The sequence below is a fragment of the Balaenoptera ricei genome, chromosome 2 (assembly GCF_028023285.1).
Source record: "Balaenoptera ricei isolate mBalRic1 chromosome 2, mBalRic1.hap2, whole genome shotgun sequence".
Lineage (NCBI taxonomy): Eukaryota > Metazoa > Chordata > Mammalia > Artiodactyla > Balaenopteridae > Balaenoptera > Balaenoptera ricei.
The window spans coordinates 103,900,189-103,920,534 of record NC_082640.1 but is presented as its reverse complement, the minus strand read 5'-3'; the positions used below and the strand labels follow the sequence as shown (position 1 = coordinate 103,920,534).

Sequence of the window (20,346 nt, the reverse complement as noted above, 5' to 3'; positions counted from 1 at the left end):
AATAAAATATTTTTTAAAAAACTATCAATACTTCAATAAAAAAAGTTTTTAAAAAGACATGTTCATTGTAGAAAATTCTAAAATATAGATATAAGAAGTATAAACGATATGTTTGGTATATTTTCCACTTTTTATATAGATTTACTTATTTTGGATTTTCACGAAATTAGATCATTTTGTAACATATGTGTGTTATTTTGTAACTTATATTTTGAATACTTTTTGTGTCATTAAGTAATTTTATACACATCTTTTTTCAACACTGCAGTTTCTCAAAATTTGGACCATGACTCAGAGTAAGAAATTCATTTAACCTCATGACACACACACATGCAAACACGAAATGAAAATTTCTTATGAAGCAAAACTTACCTTTATTTTATTTTTTCAAATGCTGACGGCAAGTCACTTTGCTTTCAAGACTCACTAATAGTTTCCAACCTGTTCTGTTAGAGGCAATTCCATGATCTAGTTACTCAATCCCCTGCTATTAGATATATAGATTGCTACCAATTTTTTTGCCATTATAAATATTGCTGCTCTGAACATCCTTGTAACTATTCCTTTTTTTAGCATCGCATGCTTCCCACCCCCACTCCCCCCTCCCCCGCTTTAGCGGATTTTCTAGAGGCAGAACTACAAGGACAAAGGAAGTGTGAACTTGTAGGGGAATTTGATGTTATGGCCATATTAGCTCCCTGAAAGGTTGTACCAAATAAACTGTTTATAGTTTGATATCCTAATTTTTTTAGTTAATGAATATGTTAGTTTTATAGTGCTGCATAACAAATTATCCCCATATTTATCAGCTTAAAACAGTAGGCATTTATTATATCACTGTTTTAGTAGGTGGCTTAGCTGGCTTTTCTGGCTCAGGGATTCTCAGAAGGGTGCAAGCCAGGTGTGGGCCAGGACCGTTGGCCAGACATCTGTTCCCTGCCATGTGGAGCTCTCTAGAGGGCTACTCAACACATGGCAGCTGGTTTCCACAAGAGCCAGGGCACTGCGGGGCGGGGCGGGGGGGGGGTAGGCAAGATGGAAGTCACACTTTTTTTTTTTTGGTTGTCAAATAACCCTGTATTATTCTTCTTTGCAGTGCTTAACTAGCTGGGCATTCCACCGCACCACTGTGGATGTCATCTATGATGTCGTGAGGGTGGTGGCCATCAACATTGCAGCCCACAGACTGGGCGGCCCCCAGGATCTCTTTAATGGTTCCAGAGAGTTCTCTAGCTAAAGATTGATGCCGCATCTGTCGGGCAATGTTGACAATCTCATCAAAAGTCATGTTTTCACTGTGCTTAATGTTTTTCTGCTTCTTCCTTTCTCTTGGTGATTCCTTGAGGGCTTTGATGATCAGGGCAGAGGCAGAAGGTATCACCTCAATCTGGGCCTGTCGGTTCTGAATGGTCAGCTTCACTGTAATCCTCAGACCCTTCCAATCACCAGTTGCCTTGGCGATGTCATCACCAACTTTTTTTGGAGACAGACCCAGGGGGCCGATCTTGGGGGCCAGGGCAGACGTGGCACTGACTGCCCCACCGGTGCACCTCAGGTACACGACTTTGATCTCGTTGGGGTTGAACTTAGGCGGCATGGTGGAGGTAGCTGGTGTCGGATGAATCCAGATTCGGGACGACCGAAGAAAATTGCACCTTGGCCTCCTCCGATCCGAAAGCCAAGAGCAAGTCACAGTCTTTTTGTAACCTAATCTAGGACGTGACATCCCATGACTTTTGCTGTGTTCTATTCATCAGAAGCCAATCACTAGGTCCAGCCATGCTGAAGGGGAGGAGATTACACACACAACAGCATGAATACCAGCAGGTGTGGATCATTGGTGACCATTTAGAGACTATCAAACACACTGAAATATTGTGAGCATTTTTTTTTTTAATTTCCCAAGCAGCTATTTCACTTTTTAAAAATTTATTTATTTATTTGCTGCTCTGGGTCTTCACTGTAGCACATGGGCTTCTCTAGTTGCAGCACTTGGGCTTCTCTAGTTGTGGTGCATGGGCTTAGTTGCAGTATGTGGGATTTTAGTTCCACGACCAGGGATCAAACCCGGGCCCCCTGCCTTGGGAGCAAGTAGTCTTAACTGCTGGACCACCAGGGAAGTCCCATGAGCATTTTGGACATTAGCAAAATTCTTCAAAAATTCCTCTTTGAGGGAATTCCCTGGCAGTTCAGTGGTTAGGACTCCGTGCTTTCACTACCAAGAGCCTGGGTTTGATCCCTGGTCGGGGAACTAAGATCCCACAAGCCTCAAGGAGTGGCCAAAAAAAAAAAAAAAAAAATTCCCTTTTTAGGGCTGCAGCAGTATCTGAGGGGCCTTGTCTCCTTTACATAAAGATTGAACCAGTGACAGCAGCCTCGCCTTGAAAAATATTTCAAGGGTCATTACTTTCCCGAAAATTCCTTATCAAAAATCCTTGGGCTTTCCTGGTGGCACAGTGGTTGGGAATCTGCCTGCCAATGCAGGGGACACGGGTTCGAGCCCTGGTCCGGGAAGGTCCCACATGCCACGGAGCAACAAAGCCCGTGCGCCACAACTACTGAGCCTCAGCTCTAGAGCCCACAAGGCACAACTACTGAGCCCACCTGCCACAACTACTGAAGCCCACGCGCCTAGAGCCTGTGCTCTGCAACAAGAGAAGCCACTGCAATGAGAAGCCCGTGCACCACACGAAGAGTGGCCCCCGCTCGCTGCAACTAGAGAAAGCCTGCGCACAGCTCGCAGCAACGAAGACCCAACGCAGCCAAAAATAAATAAATTAATTAAAAAAAAAATCCTTGACTCTGCATTATCAAGGGAATTAGAAGGCTTTTATTTAGATCATTAAAACTAAAATTTATAAAATTTATTTATTTATAATCATTAGATAATTAAAACTAAAATTTGTTCTGTAAATATATTATCCTTCTGTTTCAGTTATTATTGCCGCAGAACAGTTACCCAAAAACTGGGTTTGCCTCTTGGTGGGTGTTGAGCCAACAGATACGATCAAGCCAAAGACTGGGAAAAGGAAGGATTCATTATTACTTGCAGCAAGTAAGGAGAACACCAGGGATCTTTCCCAAAGCAGCCTCTCACTGAACAGTAAAACTGTGGAAGTTCTGAGCTAAGGGTACATGCATATTCATGAAGAGGCTTGAGCAGAGGAGAATTCAGCATAGAATTAGGGCAAAGGTTGACAGAGTCCAAGTCTTGGTGGATTGAAGTCAGGAGGGTCAACATCATCATTCCGTCCCCCACCTGGGTGGGGGCCTTAGTTCCTGCTGAACTCAAAGACATATAATTATGTATTGAATATATCCCTTGAGGAGGAACTAGGACTCTGCTTTATCACTGCACTATTGTTTGACTGCCTTCTCTGTTCTGACATTCCTTTGTTCCCTCAGGGTCCTTGTTACTGAGACCTGTTTGAGGGCAACCACTGTGGCCAGGCTTAGATCACAAAATGGCTTCTCTCTTTTTTTTAAAAATTTGTCCTCGTAGCACGGCTTGTCGGATCTTAGTTCCCCGACCAGGGATCGAACTGAGGCCCCCGGCAGTGAACGCCCGGAATCCTAACCACTGCACTGCCAGGGACTTCCCCCAAAATGGCTTCTCTTATGTCAAGAATGCCATTCCTGATTCTCTTTCTCCAGGGACCCGCTAACCTAACTGCTTATGAAATCACACCAAAATTTAAAGGCTTAAAACAAACACATTTGCTCACAATTCTGCAACTTGAGCAGGGCTTCACAGGTGTAGCTAATCTCTGTTGGGACACGTCGACTGGGGCTAAGGATGCAGGATGGCTTCACGAAGCTAGTCAGCTGAGGTGACTGTGAGATAGCCAGATCCCTCTCTCTCCCTTCACAGTCTCTCATCCTCCAGGGTCTTGCTCTCTTCCGGTGGCCTCTCTCTTCCTCAGGGTAGTCAAACTTCTTTACATCACAACTGGTTCTAAGAGGGGAAAATGCAAGCCACAAGGCTGAGGCCTGAAAGTCATGTGGCACCACTTCTGCTCTGTCCTACTGGTCAAAGCAAATTATGGATTCAAAGGGAAGGGAAAGATAGATGTCACCTCTTGGTGGGAGGAGCAGCATGCACTTACAAGGAAGGTGAGGTCCTGTCTACCATCTTTGATAGCCATCTTTGTAGACAATCCATTATACCTACTTACAGAAACCACCAGACCACCATCCAAGACAAGGCACTCAGTGTTTCTTTTCTAGTAGTGGTGTTAAGGACTGAATGTTCTCACCAAAACACCCACTCCTAAGATCAGTGGTTGGTACTGGTGGGATGGCAAATATGAAGGAAACCTGTAGCATAAACCCTGGCTTTCTCTTTCCCAAGTTCATAGAGAGGGAGTGAGCCACGTGGTCTGACAAAAGAGGTAACTTACCCAGACAGCTCTCCTTGGGCCTGCAATGTAGAATTAGAAAACAATATCATCTGGAAACGCTTTGCAGGAAGTCAGGTCAGAATCACAGAAAGGACCCAAGATTGGCATTCAAGAGACCTGAAGTCGGGAGGTGGCCTCTGCCACATACTATCTCTGTGTCTCTGAACAAATCAAGGACAAATCTCTGGGCTTCAGTTTCCTTCCTATGTAAGGCGAAGGGCTTTAACTAAGGTCCCCAGTACCTCTGACGCTCTCTACCTCTCCACAAACCAAACTTTATGAATCCATCCAGAGGACAGCTGGTTCTATACACACTGCTAAAGAGGGTCTTGGGGGTCACTGAGGATCTGAACAAGTGAAGGGCAGATGAAGGCAGGGCTGGAGTGTTACCGAGTCCAAGCTCACTCTGCTCGCCAAACAACAGGCCAATAAATCAGGAGACGAGCTGTTGAGGCAAGGAATATGACTTTATTTGGAAAGCAGGCAGACCGAGAAGATGGCGGACTAGGGTCCCCAAAAAACCATCTTATCAGGGTCTGGATGCCAGTTTCTTTTATAGAACAGAGAGGGGGAGGAGGTGAGGAAGTAAAGTAAAAAGGCTGTATATCTTGCAAAACATCTCCTCCTGTGGCCTGCATCTGGGAGGGGATGTGTTAATTTCTTCTTTGCAGCCATTCACAGGTGGGCAGGGTCAGATTGTCTCCCTGTGAGCTGAACAAAGGCACTTTAGTTTAACATTCAGGCACAGGGGCAGGGTTCCCTAAGGCAGGCCATTATGTATGATTATAATAACAAAAACAATGAAAAGCAAAGGTTAAATTCAAAGAAACAAATTCAACATGGAGTCAAAATTGGCTCTTCCCTGGGGCTTCCCTGGTGGCGCAGTGGTTAAGAATCTGCCTGCCCTGCCAGTGCAGGAGACACGGGTTTGAGCCCTGGTCTCGGAAGATCCCACATGACGCGGAGCAACTAAGCCTGTGTGCCACGACTACTGAGCTCCTGTGCCACAACTACTGAAGCCCGTGAGCCTAGGGCTTGTGCTCCGCAACAAGAGAAGCCACCACAATAAGCATGCGCACCGCAACGAAGAGTAGCCCACACTCTCCACAACTAGAGAAGGCCCGCGTGCACCAACGAAGACCCAACGCAGCCTAAAATAAATAAATAATTTTTTTAAAAAAAGAAAAGGCAGGGGGCACAGATGACTCCCAAGTGACTGGGACAGTGAGATCAGGAGAGAATATGGAGAGAGAAGCATTTTGGGGCTAAATATGATCAATGTGGAGGTTGTGATGATGTAGTTTTCTCTTCACCATGGAAGCATTCCATGCTCACTAAAGGAAACTTCGGAAATAATTTTTAAGCTAGGAAGAAGAAAATGTTACTTCGAATTCCCATCATTCAAATGCCATCGCTTTCACCACTTTGGTGGACTATCTTAGTCTTTTTTCCCCTCGTGTGTAGGTTTTGTCTTCTGGATGTAAGAAGCAGCATAAGGTAGTGAGAAAAGTGTAGTTTTTGATGTCAGAGAGACTTGAGATAAAATTCTGGCTCTGTCACTTTTTTTCAGGTGTCAAATGTTTTATCTGTATTAACTCATTTAACCTTCATACTAACCCTGTGAAGCCCCACTTCATATACAAGGAGGCTAAGGCACAGAGGGGCTAAATAAGTTGCCAAAGGCTACAACTGATAGTAAGTGGCAGATGAAAGAGTTAAACCCAGTAGTGTTGAGTCTGAAGCCCACAAGCTGAACCCCTACACAGTCTTGCCTCCCACTCTTCACTGCGTGACCTTGATGGAGTTTAGTGAGCCTCTCTGCAAAGCAGAAACTATTCTCAGAGCTGTTGTGGGAATCAGAGATCACAGATGTCGAGTGTCTGGCACACAGCAGTCATCTCAAATGGGGGTTGATCATCACTTGAAAGTTTGTGTTTCAGGCAAGTTGAATCTGAGGTGAGGGTGGAATTTCCAGCTGAAGTCAGAATTGTAAGTTCAGTAAAGCAGTGTTTAGGTGCTGAAGCAACAGACTTGGCCTTCCTGGACTCCAATCCCTGCTCTGCCACCTAACTGCCACGTGACCTGACAAGTTCATTCACCTGTCTGAGCCTGTTTGCTCATCTGTAAAAGGGGAATAAAAATAGTACCTACTTTCTTGGTTTGTTTTGAGTATATGGGGCAATGCGTGGGAAATACATAGGGTTTGGGCAATGTCAGGGCTTGACAGATGTAGGTTTTTGTAATGGTGTATATGATGGAATGGAAGTAATGTGTAATGTGTAATGGTGTAATGGAAGTAATGAGTAATCTGTAGTAATATTACCATAAGGTAACAGTCTCCTGTGTTAGGATTCTTGTATGCATAAGGTATTGAAGGAGGCAGGAATCAAATCTCAACAAAATCTTTTCTTTCCAGTAACTGCACAATCATATGCTTCATTCCTGGTGTACCATCATTGCTCTATGTTCCCCACTGTGCCTGGGGCAGTGGAAAAACCCAGAAAATCCAGAGAAAGGGAGACAGACCTCAGATTCCCACCCCCAACACTCATAATGTGGGCAGCTAGGGAATGTTGCAGTTTAGCCAGGAAAATGATTGAAGGGTTGGCTACAGGACCTAGTAGGTAAAGCTGCTCTAGATAAGAAAGTAGGAAGACCGTTCCCATTGGGCTGGGGTTTGTTAAGTCATCATGAAAAGGTGTGGAATCTCTTTTGGGGGAAAGCATTAATAGGACCAATCTTGCTCTGTAAAGAATGGACTTTAGGAGGAGTTCTTCTCTCAGGAAATACAATGAGCCTGGCTTCAAGGAGTCCATGGCTCTGTGAAGGTCATTAGCTCAGCTACTTTGGTAAGCTGGAATTTCTAGCTCCCAAGGATGTTACTTCACTGGAAGAAAGCAGCCAGCTCCTGACCAGGAGCACCCCACCTGGTGAGAGAGGAGAGGGATTCTGCAGAGAAGGGATCAGCCCACCAAGGAGGCTAACAGGGACTCAGCTCCGACAGTGACCCGAATGTAAACGTTAGTACAAGATGAGGAAGGGCCTCAAACCAAAAGGAACCACTGCAGATCAAACAGGGAAGCCTGGCCGCTGGAAATTTCCTGTTTCTCACTCTGACAGAAAGGAGGGCTTCCGGAGCTGGCAAAGGTGGTGACGATGGAGCAGGCATCCTGGATTCCAGTTACCAAAGGTGCAGCCACGCAGTTTCTGGGATCTCTTCCGGCCACAAGATGGAAATGATTTCCTGAGGGCTGACGACGACAGCGAGATCTTTTGCATCGGGCTTTCCCCCATTTCTTCTCCGCCGGCCCCTTCCCAAGCGCCTCAGGCCTGGGTCTGGGAATGCCGCCCCGGACCGGAAAGGGAGGCCGGAGGCAGCCGCCCCAGAGCGCCCAACCCACCCTCGGGTGCCTGACTTCGCTTAAGCGTCCTCCTGACCTGTCCGGGCCTCCGGGAATAGGGGTGTACTTCTGGGGTGCGGGGAACCCCGCGAGGCTGGACTCGGTGGATCCAGAGGCCCGGGGCTGGGCGCCCCAGCCTCGGAGCCCCTTTGGGCACCAGGCTGAGGGAGAAGGGTCGGGGATCCCGGGGATGCGGATAGGCGGTCCGGAAGCTGGGGCTGGACAGGCGCACCGGGCGTGGGTGGAGCCGGCGGCGCCGGGGTTAATGTCCGCCCCGCCCCGGCCGCGTTGACTCAGTTTCACCAGAAACTAGTGGGGGAGGAGGTGGCAGATCCCCAGCGCACCGGACACCGGGGCGGAAGCTGCGGCCCGAGCCGCGCAGGAAGCCGGGACCGGAACTTCGGCTGGCTCGGCCCCACCCCACTCACCTGAGCAGGTAACCAGGGCCGAGGTGAGCGAGGAGGAGGTGAAGCGGGTTCTGAGCATGTTTGGCCCTTTGTTCTCTGCTCGTTCGTGTGTCCGGGTACGTGAGCTCCTTTAGACGTCCGTCTGGCCGTCCGTCGGGCGGTCGGGTCACCGGAGTGTGCGTGGGAGGACCGGGCCCGCGTGCCCCTCTCCACTCCCGGGGTGCTCGGTGCTCCCCGGTGCTCCCCTTCACTTCCTGCGGGCCCGCCCACCTACCTTGAAGTCTCCCGGCTGATCCGATGTCTCCTCCTCCGTCCCCTCCCCTCTCTCAGGTCGCTATCACCCTCGGAGCTCAGGGGCCCGCACTGTGAAGATGACCCCCGTGGGGAGGAGGGCGACGGTCCCTGGGGGGATGATGGCCGGGGCCCGCCTCTCCCAGGCCCACATCCCAGCGGTCGCCGTGTGGCTCCTTTGCGCGCTCGGCCTCCTGGGCACCGAGGCCGGGCCGCCGCCCGTGCCCCCCAGTCTGCTCACGGCCGACAACTGCCTGGACCGCTTTACCCCCGGGGTGCCTGCCTTCGTGCTCGACACCGACGCCTCGGTGAGAAACGGCGCCACCTTCCTGCGCTCCCTCACCGTGCGCCGCGGCCGGGACTGCGTGCACGCCTGCTGCAGCTCCAACGACTGCAATCTGGCGCTGGTGGAGTTGCAGCCCGACGGCGGGGAGGCCGCCATCGCCTCCTGCTTCCTCATCAACTGCCTCTACGAGCAGAACTTCGTGTGCAAGTTCGCGCCCAGGGAGGGCTTCATCAACTACCTCACGCGGGAGGTTTACCGCTCCTACCGCGAGCTGCGGACCCAGGGATTCGGAGGTAAGGACGAGGGTGCCAGGATTCGGGGAGACTCAGAGAAGGGACTGGTTTTGGAGTCCTGCGCGAGGCATCAGAACGCAGTTAGGAGGAGAGTCCCATTCGACCCCAACTCCTCCTTAGAAGTAGGCGATACAAACAGTAAATAAAGGACAGGCTACAGGAGTGGGGAGGGCTGACACCCTAGAGCACAAACTGGCTCCTGAATTCAGGATGTTGAGTGGGTTGGTGCTCTGGGATGTGTGTACAGGAGAGAGGACGCAGCTTCTCGGGATTCTCACTTCTGGCCCCAATAGGCCAAGTCAGGGAGTTAGCTGTCTGAAGGCCACCTGGTGACTAGATAGATAGAAGATACGCCTGGAGCCTTGGTGGAGCACTGTCCTAGGCACCTTGGTGCCCTGTCAAATGAACCTGGTGAAGGATAGGTTCCTTCTCCACTGCTGGGCTTGGGAGTGTTTCTAGCATCTCTCTGTACTCCTCCCCCCACGAGCTGATTTTTTGGTGGTCTGGGGGAAACTGCCAGGCCCCCATAGTCTAAAGAACAAGCCCAGTCTGGGGGTGACCCAATTGGGGAAGGGGCGGTATTGAGGGCGCAGTAGCCTAGAGGCTCTGGGGTGGGGGTGTGGAGGGTTGCTGGGTGAGTCAGCCCACTGGTATGTATACCTGGTAGGGAAGGGATGTCAGCTGTCCAGGCAAGTGTGTGTGTGTATAAGACAGGCAGGGCTCTCCCTGCTTAGGATCTGGTAACCAAGCTGTCTGCTCACCTTGTTTACTTCCAGAATAAGAGCAAAGTCGGACCCAGGGCTCCTTCTCTTTCCTCCTGGGACTGAGCAGTTAGCTGGGGTCAGGGTCCCTCCAGAGAGACCTTCATTCCCCATTCTCTCCACCTGCTGTTCTGGCCAGGTGGGGCTCCAGGGCAGGGATGGGTCACTCTGATAACCTCTGTTAGCTCTCTACAGTTTGCTGATTGCTATGCCACTCAGCCTCTCACTTAGGCATCATGATAACCACCTCTGAAAAGGGTGCTATTAGTAGTCATCCCACTTTTAGATTAGGAAACTGACTCCCATGTTAAATAATTTGCCCAGGATAACACTGCCCACAAATGGGAGACCTGGGACTCAACCCCAGGCAGGACCTCCAAAAGTCCTGTGCTGTTCCTCACACAAGACCACCTTTCTGGTAGAAACCTGTCTCTGATCCAGGACAGCTCAGTGGACAACAGAACCAGAGACTGGGGAGCCCAGTGGCCAGGATTGGACTGGAGCTGGGTGGTCTCAGTTTTGGAAAGTAGAAAAGGGACTTTCTTCTCCAGCCTTTCCTCTTCTCCCTATCCCTCCAATAGCTCTGGATCTCTGAGGAGAGGTAGGGTGGAGATTCCGGGAGGGGGACACTGTCTCTGGGCCAGGCTGGGCCACTGAGTCCCACTGGGCCAGGGCCTGAGCCTGTTCCACAAGGAAGCAGCAGAGTGTAGGTGGTGATACTCTAATTGACCTGAGCTGCCTGCCCTCCCTGCTCTGCCAGGACCCCTCACTGTAGGGCTAGCGCCTGAAACTCTGGGGTCTGGGCAGGAAGCTGAGCTGGATGGGGCCTTCCTCATCTGGAAACCTCCCCACCCCCTGACTGGCCTGGTTGGCACAAGACAGGATGGAGTGGGGATTTCCTGGGACCTGTGGGGAGCTGGGTAGAGCTTGGACTCAGTGTGGGCCCCAGGCCATTTCAGGGCACCGCAGCGTTTTGGGGAGTGGGGGATGCCATGTGCATGTCAAGGAGTCCATTCTCAGCTGAGTCCCGTTAGAGAGGCTGGAAGTACAAAGAGGGTACAAAGAGGGTCAAGCCACTGTGCCATCCTGGAGGCTAGGCTAGGGTAGACCGAGGCAGGCAAAGTGGGCAAGTGCTCAGGGCTTCTGAAACCTTTGATTTACTGGGGAGAATCCTCCCCAGGGTGGGTTGATCTGTTCCGCCTTTCCCGCCTACGGCCAGGCCAGGCCAGTCCAGATTGCTGGGGCCTCCTGAGCACCCTGCTCTTTCCTCCTCTCCCCTACCCCCTCTTTCCGTTGGAAGAGTGGCTTAGAAGGTGGAGTCTGTGTTTCCCTTGAGAGTCCTGAGGCCTGGCAGCTGGGGGAGGGGCTGGCTTTATTGCTACTCTGGCCCTTTGCTCTCTTGGGGGTGGGAAAAAGGGAGTGGTAGGGCAGGGCATCTGCCCCTTGCTCCTGGGGGCTGGGGCTTGGAGAGGACCAGCTGTGTGTGGGTGGACATTGCTGATTTGGCCTAAGGTCTGCCGTGCCACTCAGCTTGCCACTTCCACCCTGGGGGCCAGTGGGGCTAGCCTATCTTTCTGCTAGTAGACTGCCGAGTAATCTGTCTTCTTTCCCCTTTGCAACTGCTGTTTACTTCCTGAAAAATGCAAGGAGGGAGGAATGGGCTCCTCCCAGCTCACTGCCCCCTTGGCTTGGCCTCTCACCTCAGGGCCTGAGGATGGCCCCTGTTGGGCCCTTAAGCCACTGGGCTGGGGCTTGGTTCCAAACAGGTACTTTCCTGCTCTCCCAGTCTTATTTCCCCTCAACCGAGGTTCCCTTTTCTCATTCCCGTAGCCCTCTGCACCATTTGATGTGTTCCTCTGTGGAAGTTCTCCCCTCCCATCCCTTTGCTGTCACTGTGTGTCCTGGTCTTCTCACCTCTGGGACCACCCTCTGAGAGTTCCCTGTTGGCTCTGCTTTCTCTGCCTCATCAAAGAGGAATCCCTGTGACTCAGCCTCCTACCAGCTGTTCTTATCTCTTTACCTTCTCTTCTTTGACCTCTTACACTTGATGTAACCCTCTGCAGAGCCTCTGTGGAGGGCAGTTGGGCAATACACACCCAAAGTGTAAATGCATATAGCCCTCAACACGATTCCACTTGCAGGAGCTCATCTTGCGGCTATGCTTAAACATGTGTAAAACAACTTACCAGGCAATCAGTCACTATACCATTGTTTATAAGAGCAAAGAATTGGAAACAATCTCAGTGTCTGTCAACACATCCTATAATTGGATACTGTGGTGCTGTTTTAATCATAATAATAAACCCTGAGGTAGCAAGGGTTAGTTCTTAGTAGGGAGGGAGGGAGGGAGGAAAGAAGGAAGGAAGGAGGAAAGGAAGGAAGGAGGGAGGTAGGAAAGAAGGACCTACATCAAGAGAGACTGATGGACTGGTTAAATGTGTTGTAAATTTTGGTGCATTCATACAGTAAGTATTATGCAACAACAAAAAAAAAGAAGAAGAAGTTCTTTATATATTGCTATGACTGATTTCCAGTATATATTAAGGGAAAAGCAAGATGAAGAACTAGCATGCTTGTGAATATTCTATACACTCTCTCTTGATACTCACACATACACATACACCCAAACTAGTAATTGAGAATGCCTCTGGAGAGAGGAACCTGGGGGTTTAAGAATTGGGGACTTAATTCTCACTACCCTTTTGTATTTTTTGCATATTTCATCATGTACATGTATTACCTAAGCTAAAAACAAAAACAAAACCCAAAGATTATAAAGATTATTTTAAAAATCACACTTCTAAGCACATATGGCCTGCAGCATGGTGTTTTGATGTTTTGGAGAGAGCATGAATCAGACCAGGGTTCAAACCCCAGCTCTGCCGTTTTGAAACTGAGCGACCCTGGGCAAGTCATTTAACCTCTCTGGTGTCAATTTGCTCATCTGGAAAGAGGGGCGAGAATGCAGTTGTGGCAGGATCTATCCAGCCCAGCCCATCTCCTTAATGTCCACCAAACCAGTCTTGCAAATTCCCTACTCCTTGCTTTGGCTCATCGTGTTTTCTGCTGTCATCAACAACACAGAACATTCTTCCCCACAACCAAACAAATAAAAACAAAAGGATCAAAAAAGCCTTTCTCCCTTCTTCACAAAGCCTTGCCTTTTTCCTCTAGCTTGCTGTGGTCTTTCCCTTCTCTAAACATCCACTTCCTTTTCTTGTACGTGTATCACACAGCCCTTCGTCTTGTTGGGTCTTTCTCCCATTTTGCTTCCTGTTGTTGGGTCTTACCTGCCTAAATGGACCGTAGTACCCTCAAGGGCAGTGTGTCCATTTCCTAGGGCTGCTGTGCCATGTTACTACTCCTGGGTGAGTGAAGACACTAGAAATGTACCGTCTCACAGTTCTGGAGGCCAGAAGTCCAAACTCAAGGGGTCAGCAGGGCCACACTCGCTCTGAAGACCCTGGTTGGGGGAGGGTATGGTTGCCTTGTGTCCCCTTGTGACTGGAGGCAGAGTCTGTCTGAGGTGACAGAGGCATCCTGCTCCTGTGCCAGTCATCGTGGGACACCAGGGCTTGATGTGGTGCTGCCTGGGGCTCTGCTCAAGGTCTCTGTCCAGATGGGCTTCTTAGCAGTGATATGGGCTGCAGAGTGAGGGGTGATGGTGTTAATTACACATTGACTTATTTGGCTTTTCAAAAGTATCGTTACTCTTAACTTTTTAAAGCAATTAGCACAAGTTCCTGCTTATTGTAGAAAACAGGAAAAGTCCCCCTTCCAAATATATGTGCATATATTGATATATATCTATATATATATAGTGTATATATATATATAGTATATGTATATTGATATATATATAGATATATATCAATATATATTGATATATCGATATATGTATTTTTTTTCTTTTTTTCCTAAATGGGATCAGATGGCAATGCTGTTTAGTTATTTGCTTCAGAAAGTTGGTTTTACAACATAAAAATGTCTTAAGTATAATATATCTAAACAGAGGGCAAGAAGATGGTTTACTTGTGAAATTGCATCTGTGTCTCAGGCAGGCTGCCGAGTCCTAAGTTGGTCTAGTTGCGACCCATAAGGCAGCAGCCCCCCACTCCAGGAGAGATCCTGTCCATTCAGTGAGAGTTGACCTTACTTCACCTTCCTCCCAGGGTCCCGGGTCCCCAAGGCCTGGGAAGGCACAGACTTGAAGGTACAGCCACAGGAACCCCTGGTGCTGAAGGGTGTGGAGAGCACAGATTGGCACCTACTGCAGGGTGACACAGACGTCAGGGTAAAGGTGCGACGCTGGGCTGGCTCCCTGACCCCCACCTCAGCTCTCCAGGGCCCCCTTTCGGGGGCCATAGGCCAAACTGCGGCTCCAGGTGGGGTGGGGTGGATAGAAGCTGGGGATCCATTTAATACCAACTCCCTCTGCTCCCCACGGTGGGGCAGGGGGGCTGACTGGGAGGACCTGGGGCCAACCAGGGGCATCAAGGGGTCCCAGCCTGATGGCCACTCCTGTGTTTAGAGGAATGATCCAGACCAGGTGGAGCTGTGGGGACTCAAGGAAGGCACCTACCTGTTCCAGCTGACAGTGGCCGGTTCAGACCAGCCAGAGAGCACGTCCAACATCACAGTCACCGTACTGTCCCCCAAGCAGACAGAAGGTGAGGAAGGGGGTTGGGGAGGCAGACCCGGGACTCACCCACCCTCTGCACCCTGCTCCGGCTCTGTTGATTGGCCCTCGGAGCTCCCTCACCAACTTTCCTTCCCCCAGAATATTGCCTCGCATCCAGCAAGGTGGGCCGCTGCCGTGGTTCCTTCCCCCGCTGGTACTACAACCCCACAGAACAGATCTGCAAGAGTTTCATTTATGGAGGTTGTCTGGGCAACAAGAACAACTACCTTCGGGAAGAAGAGTGCAAGCTTGCCTGCCACAATGTGCAAGGTGGGCCTTTGTGAAGCAGTGTTGGGGCTCAGGTGACATTCCCCCAGGGTAGGTGTTCTCTCGTCACGGGTCAGGGAGGTGAGCGTGGGAATCCCCTGTCCCCAGGCCCCCTATCAGCTCATCCCTGCTGGGGCCTGGCCCTGCCTCCTCTCAATTCTCTGTTTTTCTCTCCCAGGCCCCTCAGTGGAAAGGCATCATCCAGGTGGGCTTTGCTCCTGTCCTTATTCCCCTCACCCCTGCCAGCTCTCCAACCTCTCTCAAGTCCAGGCCCCTGACCACACTGCCCTGGCCCAACAACCCATTCCTACCATCAGGATGAAGGCCCACGAGTGCCCCAGCCCTTGCAGCCCAGGATCCTCCTATCAGCTTCTGCCCATTTTGTGTGTAGGAGGGTATAAGGGACAGGGGTGGAAACGGAACCGGGGTTGTGTCATGATGCCACCTTGGGGTAGAGAGGGCCAGGTAGATGATGGACTCCTGGTATTTGCTGGCCGCTGCTTGAGCCTGACCTCACCGTCCACCCCGTCCCGCCCCCACCCAGTGTGCTCTGGCACCTGTCACTCCAGCAAGTTCCGCTGCAGTGATGGCTGCTGCATCGACAGCTTCCTGGAGTGTGATGACACTCCCGACTGCCCCGACGCCTCCGATGAGGCCGCCTGTGAAAAATGTGAGGCCTGGGGGATGGAGGGCGGTGGGCGCAGCAGGGGAGGTCCAGACCACTCACCCCACACCTCTGGGAGACCCTTGTCAGGTCTGTGCCTCTGATTTTTCATCTTTGCAGATACCAGAGGCTTCGATAAACTCCAGAGGATCCATTTCCCCACGGATAAAGGTGAGCTCCTGCCCAGGTCCCCTGGGTCAGGGCTGGCACTGCTATCCTCACTCATCCCATCAATGGGCCGAAGGCCTGCTATGTGTACCAGGCTGTGGGCAGAAAGCTGGGTCGGGGGGTGTCCTGGACTTTCCTTCTGTGTTTCCCAAGCATCATACATCCTCTTAACACGTTCAGAAATTTAGCCATGCCTACATATCACTGAGATGTTATTGATTTAACTTAACGTATTAAAAAGGAAATTTCACGTCACTACTGTAAATGAAAAGCCACTATTACATGCCACGATCTGAGACTGACTATTAAAATAAGTATAATAGGAACTTCCCTGGTGGCGCAGTGGTTAAGAATCTGCCTGCCAATGCAGGGGACACGGATTCGATCCCTGGTCCGGGAAGATCCCACATGCCGCGGAGCAACTAAGCCCGTGCGCCACAACTACTGAGCCTGTGCTCTAGAGCCCATGCGCCTAGAGCCCGTGCTCCACAACAAGAAAAGCCACTGCAATGAGAAGCCCACACACCACAACGAAGAGTAGCCCCCGCTCACTGCAACTAGAGAAATCCTGGGCACAGCAACGAAGACCCAACGCAGCCAAAAATAAAAATAAATAAATTTTAAATAAATAAATAAGTATAATAAAACGTGGTAATAAATTTTAGCTGGACAGTGTTGTCTGCCAAGGCTCAGGCCCTTAGCCTTCTTTGTTAAAAGGTAGACTGTCCAGTGCTAGAGAGAAAACTAAGACCTTGATAGAATTGGGAATGCTGAAAGAAAATTGAAAAATAATTATATGAGTCAGTCTAGGGTGATTCTGGGCCTAAGCTTACTCTCCTGTATTTATCTTCCTTGCAACACTTTAGATGGGCCAGATATTTCTGGGGCCCCCAGGCCCTCATTGAGTCACAGCCATCCTCTGCATGAGGAGGAGGGTCAGGAGGTGGTGGGCAGCAACGATGTGGAGCCTGGTGGTGGCAGGGAGGCCCCGTGAACACTCACCCCTTTGCCTGCTCCTTACCCCCCAGGCCACTGCGTGGACCTGCCAGACACGGGCCTCTGCTTGGAGAGCATCCCTCGCTGGTACTACAACCCGTTCACTGAACGCTGCGCCCGCTTTACCTATGGCGGTTGTTATGGCAACAAAAACAACTTTGAGGAGGAGGAGCAGTGCCTTGAGTCCTGTCGTGGCATCTCCAGTGAGCAGGGCTGTGGGGGGCGGAAGATGGGGAGGGGAAAGGCTTAGCTAGAGCATTTGGCTCTGTCCCAAGGCCTGGGCTGGTCACACCTCGTCCTCAGAGCACCTGGAGTAGGGGTGGGAAAGGATGGCATTGGGTCTGGGGCACTGCTGAAGAGCAGCTGTGTCTTTGAACCCTTCGTATTGACTTGTCTCTCCACGACCCCCGCCCCCTCCCCCCACCCTGATCATTTTGTAGAGAAGGATGTGTTTGGTCTGCGGCGGGAAAGCCCCATTCCCAACACAGGTAAGCCCCCATCTGCCCTGTCACCACTGAGTAGGTATCAACTCAAGGATCAACTCACACAATTGGTTGTGACTGCCTAAGCCAGTGTTGAGAAGGATCCTGAGGTTGGCTAAAGGGACAGAGTGCCACGATCAATAGTGATATCTGCCAGGGGCAAGGGAGAGAAGCATAAAAATGCATGCCAGGTGTGTGTGCCTTCAGCATCCTGGGCCTTTCCCCACACTACCTGCAAGTAGAGCAACCTGGAGCCGAGACCCAAAGCCCATCAGAATCCCTCCCACCGAGCTCCCAACGGAGCTGGTTGAGCTGCTCACATGCCCGAGGGCCTTCCACGCCCGGCATCCATTTGCCTTGGTCCCTTCCATACAGAGTGGGGGTGGGCGTCAGAACTGAGCAGGCCCTGGGAGCACCTCATTTGACTCCTTCCTCCAGGCTCCGTGGAGGTAGCCATTGCAGTGCTCCTGGGCACCTGCATCGTGGTGGTGGTAACCATCCTGGGTTACTGCTTCTTCAAGCACCAGAGGAAGGGCTTCCACAGACACCGCCGCCACCACCCCCCACCCTCTGCCCCCACCAGCACCAAGGTATCCACCACCGAGGACATGGAGCACCTGGTCTACTACCAAACAACCCGACCCCTCTGAGCCTGGGGCTCTAGAGGGCTCTGGCCAGTTCTTACCTGGCCCTGCTTCCTCCTTGCCAAGATGGAGGCCTGGGCTGAGGAAGACTTTGGGACCCGACTCCTCCAGCCTGTTCTGCCTCCAGGGCCAGGGCTCCAGACCCTCTTGGAGGTGTCTCAGCTAAGCTCAGGCTACTTGTTCCTGAGAAAGCTCAAGGGTCTGCAAGGAGCAGAAAACCTCTGAGCCAGGAATCCCACGCATGGTTGGACCCATCTGCCTAGGACTTCAGAGGAAGTTGGAATTTTGCTTCCTGTTCGGAGCTGCCTGCCCCCATCCCATGACCTTGGGAAGGGGCCTGGGGTGGCGTCAGAGGCTGGAGGCCCCAACTCCGTCCTCCAGAGCTGCCCCTCCCACCCTGCAAAGTCCAGGGCTGGGGTGCGGGGGAGGACGTCCCTGTATATTCTGTGTTGTACAGAGCTGCTTTCTGTTTATTTAATGCCGTGGCGGGTGGGTGAGAGGAGTGGAAAGCGGCTGTCTGGCCGCTGCCGCCTCTTCCCCTTCCCCGCGGAGTGAGCCCCAACCTGGCCTGGGCTGGCACACACAGCCAGATCTTCCCCACCCCCCAGGGCCCTGCAACATCACACTCCCTCCTGCTCCCCTACTTCCCACCGGCCCCAGTCCACCCACAGTGTAATAAAGTGATTTGTCCTGTGAGTCTCCTGCCTCTGCTCTGTGGGCCACAAGAGGGACAGAGCTGCACGGGGAGATGCGACTGCCCCGTCCTACCGGTTCAGGCTTTGGTCACCCTGTTTAGCAGGTTTTCCCGCCCTTCCCGAAACTGTCCTAGCCCCAGCCCCTGAGGGTCGGGATAAGTGCCAAGTCTGACCGCCAGGGGGTGGGGAGGGGAGAAAGGGCCGTGGGAATAGGGGGGCCTAGGGAGGCCACGGAGCACTGTTTCTTCCGGGTTTGAGCCTGCAGTGTGTATTTGAGGACGGGGGGCGGTGGGGGGGAAGGGGAGGGTGCATAGTCTTGAACCCTGGTTCTTTTTTTTCCCCGCGGCGTTTGGGAATCTTAGTTCCCTGACCAGGGATGGAACCCAGGCCCCCTGCAGTGGAAGCACGGAGCCCTAAACACTGGACCGCCAGGGAAGTCCCCTGAACCCTGGTTCTTATCTCTGCTCCCTTTGGTGTGGGTGCAGGGGTCCCATGTGGCCAGCCACAGAAGCCTCTGCTTCTTTACCGGAGTGTAGTTGCTCCCCAGGCTCTGAGGAGCAGAGGAGGAAGGAGCCTTTAGCTGAGGTGCTTCTCTCCAACCCACACCCCTGCATTTGTTTGAGCTACCTGCCTCTTGGTGCCCCCTCCCCAAAAAAAGAAAACATCATCCCTTTAATTCACTTCTTCATTGTCTTTTTTAACAAATTTTCTTTTTTTTTGGCTGCATCACACGACATGTGGGATCTTAGTTCCCCGACTGGGGATCTAACCTGCGCCCCCTACAGTCAAGGCACAGAGTCTTAACTGCTGGACCAGCCGGGGAAGCCCCCATTTCTTCATTTATTCAACAAATTATTTATTGAGCTCCTATGTGCCAGGCACCACCAGTCATTAGAAATTTGGTTTTGTAAGATAAGCACATAGGAAGTACTATGTAAGTGCTTTACATATCTCAAGTGATTGCCTCAGCACACAACTCTGGGATGAAGGTACTATTATTAACCTCATTTTACAGGTGAGGAAACTGACTCAGCAAAGTTCAGTTCCTAAGGTCCTAGAGCTGGTACCGGAGGACTGATTTAAAACCTTACATTATGGCTCCAGAGTCTAGCCTTACAAAAGAGACACTTTTAAATTGTGATAAATGCTATACAGAAAAATCAAACGGCAGTGTGAAAGGTTGGGGGCTACTTTTAAAGGATTGAAGGGCAACCTAGGTGAATGTCCATATTTGAGTCCTAAGTGTACGGCTCAATGAATTTCTGTAACTGAACACACCCAGGAGCCAAGCACTCAGATCAAGAAGCAGAACCTTATTAGCAGCCCAGGATGGGCCTCCTTTTGATGGGTAACTTTCTCACACCTTTGTGTTCTTGTACCTGTTGTACTTAGCCTGCACCACCTCCCCCTTTCTCATCTTTCAACCTAAACTCTAGTTCTCATTCCTGAAATCCTCCTGCATACACACCGCTGGGGGGCACTTCCTACTCTACATCCCTGTGTCTGCTAACAGGACCTTCAGCACAGAGCACCCCCTTTTCCTTTCCATTTACTTATCTGTCTTCCCACTGGGTTGTGGGCTCCTGGAGACACAGATGGTATCTTAAGTCATCTCTGGGTCTCCAGCACCCCACACCCCCTCTATGACCTTAGTAAATGGTAGTAGTTCAATAAACATTGAGTAGATGGCAGGGGGTGGGTCCCGTTACGGTGCTGTGGCTATTCCTATTTCATCAGGCACTGTATTTTTTTTTTTTTTTTGGCCGAGACACGCAGCTTGTAGGATTTTAGTTCCCCAGCTAGGGATTGAACCTAGGCCCTCGGCGCTGAGAGCACAGAGTCCTAACCACTGGACCGCCAGGGAATTCCCAGACACAGTATTTTTGATTCCTACCTTGCCAGCCACTCAT

The 20,346-nt window shown here is 51.1% G+C and overlaps 2 protein-coding genes across 11 annotated transcripts; one reads left to right on the top strand and one right to left on the bottom strand.

The window, feature by feature from the left end:
• Window positions 1–801: 801 nt before the first annotated feature.
• Window positions 802–8,529, bottom strand: LOC132359490 (large ribosomal subunit protein uL11-like). 7 transcript variants are annotated; one of them, XM_059913601.1, is made up of 4 exons: window positions 7,839–8,526; window positions 7,513–7,651; window positions 3,726–3,955; window positions 802–1,782 (listed from the first exon to the last, which is right to left on the bottom strand). In XM_059913601.1, exon 4 carries the CDS (start codon window positions 1,724–1,726, stop codon window positions 1,100–1,102), a length of 627 nt encoding a protein of 208 aa, XP_059769584.1. In that variant the 5' UTR covers window positions 1,727–1,782; window positions 3,726–3,955; window positions 7,513–7,651; window positions 7,839–8,526; the 3' UTR covers window positions 802–1,099. The 7 variants fall into 7 exon arrangements, 6 of the variants coding, with proteins under 6 accessions (XP_059769584.1, XP_059769583.1, XP_059769587.1 ...); XM_059913598.1 differs by lacking the exon at window positions 802–1,782 and adding an exon at window positions 2,914–3,282 and having other exon boundaries at window positions 8,230–8,529; XM_059913600.1 differs by having other exon boundaries at window positions 7,513–8,526.
• SPINT1 (serine peptidase inhibitor, Kunitz type 1) lies at window positions 7,329–18,437 on the top strand. 4 transcript variants are annotated; one of them, XM_059913595.1, is made up of 11 exons: window positions 7,329–8,237; window positions 8,539–9,078; window positions 14,012–14,139; window positions 14,371–14,509; window positions 14,620–14,790; window positions 14,966–14,992; window positions 15,332–15,457; window positions 15,572–15,622; window positions 16,648–16,818; window positions 17,056–17,103; window positions 17,536–18,437. In XM_059913595.1, the coding sequence occupies exons 2-11, from the start codon at window positions 8,580–8,582 to the stop codon at window positions 17,745–17,747; spliced, it is 1,572 nt and encodes a 523-aa protein (XP_059769578.1). In that variant the 5' UTR covers window positions 7,329–8,237; window positions 8,539–8,579; the 3' UTR covers window positions 17,748–18,437. The 4 variants fall into 4 exon arrangements, with proteins under 4 accessions (XP_059769578.1, XP_059769579.1, XP_059769577.1 ...); XM_059913596.1 differs by having other exon boundaries at window positions 7,329–8,252; XM_059913594.1 differs by having other exon boundaries at window positions 7,329–8,324.
• Window positions 18,438–20,346: the final 1,909 nt, after the last annotated feature.

Bases quoted from the DNA above. Each gene is read 5' to 3' on its own strand.
- SPINT1 (XM_059913595.1), top strand. From the start codon at position 8,580: ATGACCCCCGTGGGGAGGAGGGCGACGGTCCCTGGGGGGATGATGGCC. The intron at 9,079-14,011 runs GTAAGGACGAGG...CCTTCCTCCCAG, and splicing joins GCGGACCCAGGGATTCGGAG to GGTCCCGGGTCCCCAAGGCC. The intron at 14,993-15,331 runs GTGGGCTTTGCT...GCCCCCACCCAG, and splicing joins AGTGGAAAGGCATCATCCAG to TGTGCTCTGGCACCTGTCAC.
- LOC132359490 (XM_059913598.1), bottom strand. From the start codon at position 8,287: ATGCTCAGAACCCGCTTCACCTCCTCCTCGCTCACCTCGGCCCTGGTT. The intron at 7,652-8,229 runs GTGAGTGGGGTG...TGTCGTCGTCAG, and splicing joins GGCCCTGGTTACCTGCTCAG to CCCTCAGGAAATCATTTCCA. The intron at 3,956-7,512 runs GTGAGAAACAGG...TTCCCCTCTTAG, and splicing joins AAGCCCTCCTTTCTGTCAGA to AACCAGTTGTGATGTAAAGA.